The following is a 13,865-nucleotide window of genomic DNA, read 5'->3' on the forward strand; positions in this document are numbered from 1 at the left end:
GATTAATTCATTAACTAAGAAATATTAGTTGGCTCTATACTATGTTCTAGTCGCTGTAGTAGGAGAAAAATTAAGCTTATATAACTGACCTGATGAAATAAGTTCCTGGATATTGTGAGATTCTCAATGACTTATTCATACCTTTTGCCCTACCATCTAGCAATATGTCTGTCCCATTGTGGTTACTGAATTATCCTCTATTTGTTGAATAAATAACTTCATTAGCAGACTTTCTACTTTCTTACACCATACACAAAAATAAACTCAAAATTGATCAATGACTTAAATGTGAGGCCTAAAACCATAAAACTCCTAGAAGAAAGCAGGCAGTAATTTCCTTGACATAGGCCATAGAAATATTTTTCTAAGTATGTCTCCTCAGGCAAAGGAAACAAAAGCAAAATTAAACTGTTGGGACTATACAAAAAAAAAAAACAAACAACTTCTGCACAGTGAAGGAAACCAGTAACAAAACCAAAAAGCAATCTACTGAATGGGAGAAGATATTTACAAATGATATATCTGATAAGGGGTTAATATCCAAAATATATTAAAAAAACTTATACAACTCAACACCAAACAAAAAATAAGCCAATTTAAAAATGGGCAGAGGACCTGAATAGAAGAAGACATACAAATGGTCAACAGACACATGAAAAGGTGCTGAACATCATTAATCATCAGGGAAACGCAAATCAAAACCACAATGAGATATTACCTTATACCTGTCAGAATAGCTAGAATCAAAAAGACAAGAAATAACAAGTGTTGGTGAGGATGTGGAGAAAAAGGAACCTTGCTGCACTGTTGGTGGGACTGTAAATTGGTGCAGCCACTATGGAAGACAGTATGGAGGTTCCTTAAAAAATTAAAAATGGAAATATTATATTATCAAGTAACTCTACTACTGGGTATCTACCTAAGGTAAAGAAAATCAAAGCTGTAATTCAAAATGATATATGCACCCCTACACTTATTGTAGCAGTATTTACAATATCCAAGGTATGGAAACAACCCAAGTGTCCATAAATTGATGGATAAAATGTGATATATAGATATATTTATGTCTATATCTATAAATATATATTACTCAGCCACAAAAAAGAATGAGATCTTGCTATTTTCCAGGTCAAACAAGGATGGACCTAGAGGGTATACTGTTAAGTGAAGTCAAGTTAGACAAAGACAAATACCATATGATCTCACTCATGTGGAATTTAAGAAACAAAACAAGACAAGAAACCAACAAAAAAAGACATTTAAATACAGAGAAGAAACTTGTGGTTGCAAGAGGGGAAGTGGGTGAGGGGATGGCTGAAAGCGATAAAGGAGATTAAGAGTACACTTATAGTGATGAGCATTGAGTAATGTTTGGAATTATTGAATCATATTGTACATCTGACATTAATGTAATACTATATGTTAATTATGCCTCAATAAAAATAGTCAAAAAACAACTTTATTAGTATTACTTCTAATTATGGGTCATTTTAAATATTTGATAAGCATATTTTCTATATCATCATGCAGATTATTACTGAATGAAAGTTGAGCAGACCAAGAATTTAAGAGAGAAAACCCCTCTCCAAGTTACAACAGTAATGGAGCTCAGTTCCATTGGGGACTGTAATGGAATCTACTGAGAATCCATCTTCCTATTATATCTACATTATCATATTTCCTAATCTTATTCATAAGAATATAACTAGAAAATTTTGAAAAATGTTTTGCTGAAAGTCATGTAGAACATTCAAAGCATTTCTCTCATTTTCCTGTCTGGTAACGCAGTCCAAACAGGAGAATGAGATTGACTTGATTGGACTTACTCTTGTACCAAGGTATGAAGCTTCCTTGCCATCTTGATTTTAAAAATTAAATCCCAAACCTTTTAATAAAATGCCTTATTCTCTTATATGGAATATTATTGAATTACTAAGTGAATGTGATTTTTGAAAATCACATTATTATTATTATTATTTTCTTCAAACCAACAAACAAATGAGAACTCGTACATCCATCTTGAAACTTACAGATCTGAACATTCTTAATGATTCCATCTTTGACAGTTTCATTGCAATCTCTCAGCTTCTCATTCTATCACTTGTCTGACTGAAATTTATTTTATATGTTCTATTCTATAATCATTTTATCTACTGAGTAGTTATCTTCAGTCAATATTTATTTTTATCCTTTCCTATTGGAAGGCAATTGTGGTGGAAACAAAGATGAATTGCAGTTTTGCTTTTATGTTTTTGCGTATCCACCACTATAACAACTTTGTCACAAGAAGAGCACCTATCTTTTCTTTTTTTGCCTTGCTCTGAACATGACTAAATAGCCATTTGGTTGTCTTTACCATAATGTACAAACTTTATGGCTTTTGATATTAGCTAATTGGCAATATTCTTTCAGCATTTTGATGGTGTCGACAAGACACACACTGTCCAGTTAATTTACTGGAAACATAAATATGTACACAAAAATATATACATATGCATACATACATATATACTTATAAACATATTTTAAGTAATAAATTGTGTAGCTTTTTATTATAATTTTTTCATGTTTTCATAATATTATGATTTCTGAATATAGGAGGGTTTTAGTATACAAATTTGGGTGTACAAATTTTATGTAATTTAAACATAATAAATATATGATCTGAAATTAATCAAATGCAAAAATTTAGAAATATCAGTTTAAAAATAATTTAGCTTCTGCCATTTTCTCAATAAAACATGGATATCTACATTCTATAAACCTCATAAGACAGAAAATATTTTTTAAATCATTAACAAGATATAATAATAATTTACTTTTAGTAAATAGCTAATATGTGATTGTGAAATGTTGCAGAAATACCTGTTGTCACTCAAATTTAAGACTCTTAGTTTCTGCATCTGTCCAATCTCTTCAGGAAGAAATTCCAGTTTATTGGAACGTAGAGACATAACTGTTACATTCTTACAGCTTCCAATCTATGGGTAACAAAAGAAAATAAAGAAATACACTGTAAACCATTTTATATTAATTTTTAATTTTAAAATAATTAATTTACAGATTTCCTTGTCACTTTTAAGACTCCCTTAATATGTCTATTGTTTTATTTTTTATAATCCCACTCTTTAAAATATGTGTATATATAATATATATTCCTCTAGGTATTAAGGCAACATATATCTCATATTCTTTTGCACATTAGGAAGGAAGAATTTTCTTTATAATTTTGTTATTTAGAATGCTCATTAACTTCATTGTTTTAATAAGTTACATTGTTTTTATTGTCCATCCAAGTGAGTGCTAATAGATCATACATACTCAAAAGATGTTGACATTGCCTTGACAAAGTTAGTTTTATTTCATGTTGCAATGGTACTTGTTATTTCTATTCATAACTTTTGGTTTTAAAATAATGGCATATTGATTATTGTTCCTTCATTATGAAAATGTTTAGTATAAGATGTTAAATTGAAAATATACCCCACATTTTTTTCTTGACATTAATAAATAAAAATCCCACTTAGAAAGAAAAACCAACAGAACCTCCTGGTGAATTCTAAAATAAAAATAATATTATTATGCCACATGATACCTAGAAAAACTATTTACATTAAAAATCTTTCACTTCAGAAATGTAAATGTAATGATCCCAGAATGCTATTTATCATTATTCTTAAGAGCAAAATATTTAAATTATCTAAAACTGCATTCCTTAGCATTGAGTAACTTACAATATTTTATTACTTTTCTTTGCAAGTAGTGTTCGAGTCAAATGCATTTTCTGAGTCAAATATAAGCACTTGTCACATATTACTTAAAGGATAATAATCAATAAATACTTATGCAGATAACTCCTATATACATTGACAGCTCAACTCATGAATCTACATTGCTACTGCAACAGTTAAGACTTAATCCCAAAACATATTCATTAAAAGTTAGTTAACAAAAACAAGTTTATTTCTCACTTCTCTGGGTAATTCTGGAAGGAAATTCTCATCGACTGCTAACGTTCGAAGACTATGAAGGTAGCCGATAGTAGAAGGTAGAGACTCCAATTCATTACAGCTACAGTCAAATTCTTCTAATAAAGATAAACTGAAAAGTTAAATACATTAGTTAGACATTTTAAAAGGTAATATGGCAAAAGAGCTTTTAAAAGGCCACATATCCAAGTTCACTGAACAAAAAAAAGTTATTCATTTATGACTACAATGGTATCATATAAATTGTTTTATCAGTTCAGCCAAATGGTTCAACCAATGCTATTTAATAAGTGGCTCAATTTATGGGGCACCTGGGTGGTTTGGTTGGTTAAGCATCCTACTCGTGGTTTGGGTCAGGTCATGATCTCATGTTTCATGAGTTTGAGCCTCGCATTGGGCTCTGTGCTGACCATGCAGAGACTGCTTGGGATTCTCTCTCTCTCTCTGTCTCTCTCTGTCTGCCTCTCTGCCCCTCCCCCACTTATGCTCTCTGATTCTCTCAAAAATAGATAAACTCTAAAAAAAATTAAAAAAAAAGAAAATGACACAAGGTTTTGTTTGTTTGTTTTATACAACTTAAGTGTCATTTATAGCCTGATATTCATCATGTATATCCTTGGAGTGGATGCATATAAGTGGCATGGGATAGGTAGAAGGGTGTGAAGGGCAGGTCCACAAAGGAATAGTAAGGGGGGCAAAACATTAACAACAAATCACTGATTAAATTTTAGGTTTACTAAGCACTTTAAAGACAAAAATAATCTTTACCTTATAACAACTCTATAAGATAGCTATTATTTTTAAACCCATTTTACAGATAAGGAAATTGAGGCTGAAAGAGGCTAAGTAATTTGCCCAGGGCCACACAAAGTAGGAAATCTGGGAGCTTAAATGCACACAGTATGCCTCTGCTGTATTTTCTTGCCTCTTAGCCAGTGCATCTGTAGCCAAGTAGCCAAGAGTACAGAGAGGGCTCACTTCAGCCTGCAGATATGTTCAGTTTGGTTTACATAGTATTTTAAAATGTGGTAAACTCTACATAATGATCGAGATTCTTGGTACCTCTTGAAAGAGGAAGATCTGACAATACTGGGTTGATATTTCTCCATGACAGGCAATAGAAACAGAATAATGGCTGCTGCCCTCACATGAACACAGTTCTTTAGTTTATCACAATCCCTACTACCCCATATATAGCCAGTTTTGACCCAGATCTACAGAAAGAAATTCTATAAATGCACATTCAAGTTATCACCAGGGAACAAGAAATTTCAATATCTGGTTTGAGATAGCTGGGAAAGAAAGATGGCCTGTCACTAGGGAAGCACTATCTGTATTTAAGTTGTCACTGATGTTGTTGTTAATATTATTACACTGTTATTACCATTCATAACATCATTATTACTGTGATAGGAAGGAACCCCCAAGAGCAAGGATCTTGCTGTTATAAAGCAAAGGATGAATTAGAGTTAGTTGGATTTAAAGTTGTATAATCAGCTTCCATCAGCTGACTTGAATGCAATTTACTCCCATCATTTAGTTAATGAGTAAACACAGAAATTAAACATATAGGTTTTAAGTCAGTCAGAATGGATTTGTGCCCAAGCTCTGTCACTTACTAGATGTGTTATCTTGGGTACCAAACAATAAAACAAAGACCACAGCTCAAACACCAAAGCTGATTTTATTTACCTGCCAGGCAAAGGAACATACCACAGAAGAAATTCACAGAGTAGTGCTCTGACGGGGAAAAGTCAGTGCCCAAAGGGGGTGGGTAACAGTGGGATATGCTCATTAAAGATCAAAATTTGCATTATGGAGAGGGTGGAATGAGTTCACAAGCCTGTGTACTGTTACATAAATCAAGTCCTGTTAACCACAGGTCAGGAAAGAATAATTTGGTAGGTTAAGTCTGACCCTGAACCGAGGTAACTCATGATTCATAGTCCTTAACAGTCTCAGCTACTTAGAACCACATGTAGTGAAACACAGCATTCAGCTTTGAATAATATCTCATAAGCAAGTGCTGCTTAAGTGAACAATTTTCCTTTTTTTCTGAGTCTTAGTTTCTTCACATTTGCAAAGAGAATACTAGCAATTCCTGCCTCATGCAGTTGCTCTGAGTATTTTATGAAATATTGTAAGTAAAGGATTTAGCACCTTTGCTAAATCCTGCCATAAAAATACATGCTCAGGAAATATTTTCTCTTTGTATTAGTGAACCCTGATGAATTCGTTTCTAAAACCTTTGAGGCCGCACATGCAGGGGTGGTTATGTTGCTGGGTACCAGGTGTGTATGGCTCTGTGTGTGTGTGTGTGTGTGTGTGTGTGTGTTGGTGGGAGCAGGAATCAATGTATGTGGGAAACCCTGTAACAGTTTTTTTCTTTAAAAAAAGTCTAGCATAGTGCCTTACATAGTGTACTTAGTGTACTTAAGTACATAGTGTACTTAATATATTTGGTAGAATTGAATAAACCATGTATGGATGATTTAGGGTTATGTACTCAGCAAGTGACTGGTCATAAAAGTACCAGAGGCTTTCAAAAATAAAAATTTCAGATGTACCTTCAGAGAAGAAGTCAAAGACTTAAACAGTTCAAAATATAATTAACGTTTTTCGTTTTTCTTTTCTTTTATAAAAACATGTTTTGAGGGGCGCCTGGGTGGCTCAGTCGGTTAAGCGTCCAACTTTGGCTCAGGTCATGATCTTGTGGTGTGTGAGTTCAAGCCCAGGTAGGCTCTGTGCTGACAGCTCGGAGCCTGGAACCTGCTTTGGATTCTGTGTCTCCCTCTATCTCTGTCCCTCCCCCACTTGCGCTCTGTCTCTCTCTCAGAAATAAATAGACATTAAAAAAAATTAAAAAAAAACAAAAACCCCCATGTTTTGAGTTTAGTCTTGAGTCACAGTAAGGCAGTCTTTTGTGCGGTTCTGATATGAACAAATTTCAATCATCATGGTTTCATTAAATAACATTGTACCCCCACAACATGGCTCAAACATCAGTATACTTACTAACTGTGAGAAACCGCATAAAGTATAAACTTCGCTCTTAACTCTTGGGTCCACAAATCACAATGTAAATAACAGATGGGCATCATGACTAGTCACATTACTTCCTTCAAAGTCTGTCAGTGATTTGTCTCTGAACGTCCGTCATTCAGTTCACACACAAACAGTACATCATGTAGTTGCATTGCCTTCTTGTCAATCAGCGGTAGATAGATACTATAGGTATAATAATTCAACATTTATAGCACTATTACTGTTGAAAAATCTCTTGGTCTCCCTAATGCTCTTGGCGAGTTAAATGAAAATGTGAAAACTTGCTTTTGGTCACCAAGAGCAAATTCACTAATCCAGCCAATGGGCCAAGGAGTTATTTCAACTTTGAAAGTCTATTATCTTACACAGACTTTGCAATAAGCCATCAATGCTACAACTGGAGATCATGCAATTTCTTTAGCTGAGTTTTGGCAGAAATATGACATAGAGCATACAAATGAAAGTATTTAAGCATCATGGCAGGAAGTAACAGCAAGCAGTACACGTGCATTACAGCAGGAACTTTTAACACAATGTGCGAACAACCTTGGAGGACTTGAATCAAACATAACTGGAGTTGTAGAAGAAAGAGGGTCACCTGGGTGGCTCAGTCTGTTAAGCATCCAACTCTTGATTTTGGCTCAGGTCATGATTTCACAGGTTTGTGAGTTTGAGCCCCACTTCGGGCTCTGTGCTGGCAGTGCGGAGCCTACTTGGGAGTCTTTCTCTCTCACTCTCTGCCCCTCCCATGCTCTGGCTTTTTCTCTCTCTCTTTTTTTCTCTCAAAATAAATAAATAAACTTAAAAAACAATAAGAAATAGCGGACTGTGGGGATAATGCCTGTCACTATTCAAGGTACTGTAAATAGGCTGCCAGAGGAACTTGGTAAACTCATTGACATAAATGAGGAAAGCGGTTATAATGAAAAGGATGAAGACATCCTAGAGGAAGCCATGCTGGTAATAAACTTCACAGTAAAGGAACTCTCAGAGAAGTTTCATGACGCAAAAGCACAAAGGACAGAAGTTTGGAAGACAATTCAAGCTTAAAACGTCACTTCACTGATGCATAGAAAAGACATTCACTGTGAGTTATAATTTACATGATGAAAAGGCAAGTGATGTTCAAACTAATCTTGATAACTTTTTTTACAAAAAATATCACTTTAATTCTTGATGTTCCTACTGTTTACAAAGACAGCAAACAAGATAAATATTACTTTTACTATTTTTCCATTTCCCTATACAATTATAACCAACCATAACAGTATTTAATGTTCTGAAAAAGGTTTTAAAGACCTCAGGCAGTACTATCATGGTTTTCCCTCATTGATTATTAAGACCGTTGCATGGTTTCAGCTTCCATGGCCATTTCCACAATCCTCTGCTACTGTGCAAGGTGAGAACTTCCTGCATTAAAAAGACAACATTTTGACTGCATTAAGGGCTGTACTGAATTAATAATTTATAGTCGAAGTATTTTACATCTCTGGGTTAGAGAGAAAGCTAGTGGTGCAAAACACACACTCTTCAATGATCTCTGACATTTAAAAGATTTAAACTCATAACACTCCAGCTGACTTTGCTGATGGTTATCTTGTTAGAAATCGCTTAAGGTATTCTAATATAGGCTCCTCTCTGAAAAGAGTTATATCGCATTTACTCAGATTATCACTGGCTTTCAAAAGATAGACCAAAATGAGTGAAATAGGTCACTAGAAAAAGACAAATAATGTCTTATCTCACTTATATGTGGAACCTAAAACAAAACAAAACTGAGCCCATAGATTCGGAGAACAGATTGGTGCTGGCCAGAAATGAGGGTAAGGGATGGGAGAAATGAATGAATGTGGTCAAAAGGTACAAACTTCCAAAATACTTCATGGGGATATAATGTACAGCATGGTGACTATACTTAACAGCACTGTATTGCATACTTTAAAGTTAAGAAAATAGATCTTAAAAGTTCTCATCACAAGAAAAAAATTTTTTGTAACTATGTTTGGTGATGACTATTAGCTAGACATTGTGGTGGTCATTTCACAATATATACAAATATTGAATCATTATGTTGTACACCTGAAACTAATGTAATGTTATATCAGTTATATCTTAGTAAAAAACACATTCGTTATACTTTTTGCAAGAGAAAGACCAAAAGTTCCCTTTTTTAGAATTGTTATCTATAGTCTATAATTGTACACACTAAAAGGAAAAATCAACAGCAAGGAAAGTGTAAAATAGTGCTTCCCAAACTTGAGTGTGCCTATGAATCACCAGCCAAACTTATTAAAATGCAGATTCAGATTCAGTGGTTGGGATGAGCCCAGATTCTGCATTTGTAACAAGCTCATAGGTGATGTAAATGCCCCTAGTCCTAGGGCCACACACTGGGTTTGTTGTAAAGCTTTAAATAAATAAAGCTCTTACAAATATTTCCAGAGTTACACTTAAACACACACACACACACACACACACACACACACACACACACACACAAAACAGACATACTCATAAAAGATAAGATCTCCATAAATATTACAAGAGTTGTGTTCTGTAAAGCTTTGCCTTAGTTCACACATGACTACTACTACTGAAGTATGCTACTGAAGGTAGTAATGCTTGAAATTAAACAATAATGGTATTGACTTCATTTTCTACAATTACCCTCTCTGTTTTTCTCTAGTTTGGTTTTCATGAGCTAGTTTTGGTTGGGAAGTTATTACTGTAACATTAACCTTCAAGTACCTAGCTAAATGATAAGACTGTGAATATATTATGTAGATAATCTATAATTTCGCTTTAACATCATTCAGGACCACTAGAAACCATTAGATACTATTAAATCTTCTATTAATGTAGATGGTAAAAAACATAAAAATAAATAGGTTTGGGCTTCACTTTCCTTGTTCAGTTTTCACTCATTAGAAATAATGTAATTCAGTAGGAAATATTCAGACAGGCATGGGTGCTAATTCTAGTGTGGCCACTTAATAGCTGAGTAATTTTGTCTACTATTACTTCCTGTTTTCTCATCTATAAAATTGGTTGATAATGCTTACTATATAGAGTTTCAAAGAGGATTAAATGTATGCTAAGCCCCTGGTATAGATATGGCACTCCATTAAAATGGCCAAGATGGAGAGCACCCTAAAAAAAAATCTGGAACAATGTTTCTAAAATACGTAAAAGTTATCCTGTGGTAATTCAGTTTTTAAAATGAGTTTTTTCATATAAACAAAACCTTCTAGTAGACAAAATGTAAAACTACCTGAAATTGATTAGTAAGGCATGGGGCTAGACAAATTTAAGGTGATATGAAAGAAATTAAATTAAATTTAATTGTATTTGCGAAGATTTAGTAGAAATGGATATATAGGCATAACATGGAGATATTGTGGGTTTGGTTCCAGACTGTCAAAATAAAGTGAATGTCGCAATAAAGTGAGTCAAATGAATAGTTTGGTTTTCCTATTATATATTGGTGCATGTAAAAGTTATGTTTACATTATACTATAGTCTATTAAGTGTACAATAGCACTAGGTATAAAAATATACATACCATAATTAAAAATTTTTTTTTGCTAAAAAACGCTAACCATCATCTGAGCTTTCAGAGAGTTGTAATCCTTTTGCTGGTGGAGGCTCCTGCCTTGATGTTGATGGCAGCTAACTGACCAGGGTGGTGGTTGCTGAAGGTTTTCATAAAATTTCTTAAAATAAGACAACAGTGAAGTCTGCCATATCAATCGACTCTTCCTTTCATGAACAATGCTCTGTGACGTGATGTTGTTTGATACCATTTTGCACACAGTAGAACTTCTTTCAAAACAGGAGTCAATCTTCTCAAACCCTGCTGCTGCTTTATCAACTAAGTTTATGTAATATCCTAAGTCCTGTGTTGTCATTTCAACAATCTTCGCAGCATCTTCACCAGGAGTAGATTCCATCTCAGGAAACCACCATCTTTGCTCATCCATAAGAAGAAACTCCTCATCCATTAATGTTTCATCATGAGATTGTAGAAATTCAGTCACATCTTCAGGCCCCACTTCTAATTCCAGTTCTCCTGTTTCCACCCCATCTGCAGGTATGTCCTGCACTGAAGTCTTGAACCCCTCAAAGTCATCCATGAGGGTTGGAATCAACTTCTTCCAATTTCCCTTTAATCTTAATATTTTGACCTCTTCCCATGAATTATGAATGTTCTTCATGACATCTAGAAGAATGAATCCTTTCTAGGAGGCTTTCAATTTACTTTTCCCAGATCCATTTAAGGCATCACTATCTATGCAGTTATAGCCTTACAAATTATATCTTTTTTTAAAGTTTATTTATTTATTTTAAGAGAGAGAGAGAGAGAGAGAGAGAGAGAGCCATCAGGGGAGTGGGAGAGAGATAGGGAGAGAGAGAAAGAATCCCAAGCAGGCTCACGGAGAGCCTGATGTGGGGCTTGAGTCCACGAACCATGAGATCATGACCTGAGTGGAAGTCAAAAGTCAGACTTTTAACTGACTGAGCCACCCAGGTGCCCCAATTCAAATTATATTTCTTAAATGATAAGACTTGGAAGTGAAAATGACTTGGATCCATGGACTGCAGAATGGATGTTGTGTACAACATCAGTCTCATTCTACATCTCCATCAGAGCTCCTGAATGATAGGTGCATTTTCAATGAATAGTAATATTTTGAAAGGAATCTTTTTTTCTGAACAGTAGGTCTCAACAGTGGGCTTAAAATATTCAGTAAATCATTTTGTAAATAGATGTCCTGTCATCCAGGTTTGTTGTTCCATTTATAGAGCACAGGCAGAGGAGATTTAGTGAAACTCTTAAGGGCCCTAAGATTTTTGGAATGGTAAATGAGCATTGGCATCTCGCTTAAAATCACCAGCTGCATTAGCCTCTTGAAAGGCATTGGCCTTTCAAAACAGCCTGTGTTTTGAAACTCCAAAGCCATACATTAACTTCTTCTCTCTAGCTATTAAAGTCCTAAATGATATCTTCTTCCAATAGGTGGCTGTTTCATCTACATTGAAAATCTATTGTTTAGTGTTGCTACTTTCAGGAATTATTATGGTTAGATCTTCTGGATAATGTGCTGCAGCCTGTACCTCAGCACTTGCTGCTTCACCTGGCACTTTTATCTTATGGAAACAGCTTCTTTCCTTAAGCTTCCTATACCAACCTCTGCTAGCTTCAGACTTTTCTTCTGCAGCCTCCTCACCTCTCTCAGCCTTCAAAGAATTGGAAGAGATTCTTGCTCTGGATTAGGCATTGTTGGGGCAGGGAATATTGGGGCTGGTTTGATCTTCTGTCCAGACCATAAAACTTTCTCCATATCAGCAACAAGACCGTCTTCTTTTTCTTATTATTTGTGTGTTCACTGGAATAGCAGTCTTAATTTCATTGAAGAACTTTTCCTGTGCATTCACAGCTTGGCTGTTTGGCACCAGAGGCCTAGATTTAGGCCTATCTTGGATTTTGACATGACTTCCTCATTAAGCTAAATCATTTCTAGCTTTTGATTTAAAGTGTGAGTTATGCAACTCTTTCTTTCACTTGAACACTTAGAGGCTGCTGTAAAGTTAGTAATTGGTCTATTTTCAATATTATTCTTTCTCAGCAAATAGACAAGGCTGAGGAGAGGGAGGTTGATGGGGGAATGCCTGGTTGATAGACAATTTAGAACACAAACGACATTTACCAATGAAGTTCACCATCTTGCATGAGTGCAGTTCATGGTGCCCCCAAACAATTACAATAGTAACATCAAAGATCACTGATCACAGATCAATCACCAAAACAAATATAATAATAATGAAAAAGTTTGAATTACGGTGATAATTGCCGTAATTGACACAGAGACATGACATGAGTAAATGATGTTGGAAAAATGGCACTGATAGTGTTGCTTAATGCAAACCTTCAATTTGTAAAAAATGCAGTATCTGCGAAGTGCAATAAAATGAGGTATATCTGTAATAACTAAAGGGAGAGATATAAAACTTGTTTGGAGAACATTTAGAATGGGCACATAGTGAATGCTAAGTAATTTTGCCATTATCCTTATTTTCATATGTTGTAAGATAAATTTCATTTAATTTAATTTAGGCCAAGAATCAAGTTTTAGACTCTACCCTTAATTTTCTCATTAATATTTGGTAAGTCACTTGTGCTACTTCTAAATAATGCAAGAAATTAACAGAAATGAAACTAATTCTTTTCTATGGGGTTTATTAAATGAAACTCACCCAGTTTTTATACTAAATCCTACAGTCTAAGATGAAATCAGTCAAACTGTGGTGGAAACAGCATTTGTTAGGAGTAGTCAATCATTTAGAGATTTTACCCGTGAAACATCTATGTTAACTGATTTTGAACAGTTACCATCATTATCAAGATAATATACTTTTCATTTGACCCAATTTTCCCATTTTTCCAAAGTAATCACTGATCTTTCCCTTCCTTTGGACCCGTTAGGAAGTTAATTAAGTTGACTGAAAAGAAAATCTATATATTTTTTTTATTATAGGAGAAAAGTACCACCCAAATGTAAAATTCTATTTAAAAGTATTGTTTTAAGTGAACGTATCTATAACCCATGAGTAGAAAATAGCTTTGCCATTGAAGAAGACCACTAAAAAAAGATTCTATATGTGTTGCTTGGGTGGCTGAGTTGGTTAAGTGTCTGACTCGATTTTGGCTCAGGTCATGATTTAGTGGTTCATGGGATTGACCCCCTGTTGGGCTCAATTCTGACAGCACAGAGCCTGCTTAGGATTTCTCTCTTTCTCTACCCTTCCTCTGCTTGCATGTACGCTCTCTTT

At 34.6% G+C, this 13,865-nt stretch overlaps 1 protein-coding gene across 6 annotated transcripts in view; it reads right to left on the reverse strand.

Moving 5' to 3' along the window:
• The window catches only part of LRRC7 (leucine rich repeat containing 7), a 561,274-nt gene that overhangs the window by 120,950 nt on the left and 426,459 nt on the right, over positions 1-13,865 (reverse strand). For all 6 annotated transcript variants that reach the window (XM_078451792.2, XM_078451793.2, XM_078451796.2 and 3 more), the window contains 2 exons: positions 3,972-4,101; positions 2,866-2,981 (listed from right to left, as the gene is read on the reverse strand). In XM_078451792.2, coding sequence (XP_078307918.1) covers positions 2,866-2,981; positions 3,972-4,101 — 246 coding nt within the window. The remainder of the gene's footprint in view (positions 1-2,865; positions 2,982-3,971; positions 4,102-13,865) is intronic.

This window comes from Panthera onca, chromosome C1, assembly GCF_046562875.1.
Source record: "Panthera onca isolate mPanOnc1 chromosome C1, mPanOnc1 haplotype 2, whole genome shotgun sequence".
Classification (NCBI taxonomy): Eukaryota; Metazoa; Chordata; class Mammalia; order Carnivora; family Felidae; genus Panthera; species Panthera onca.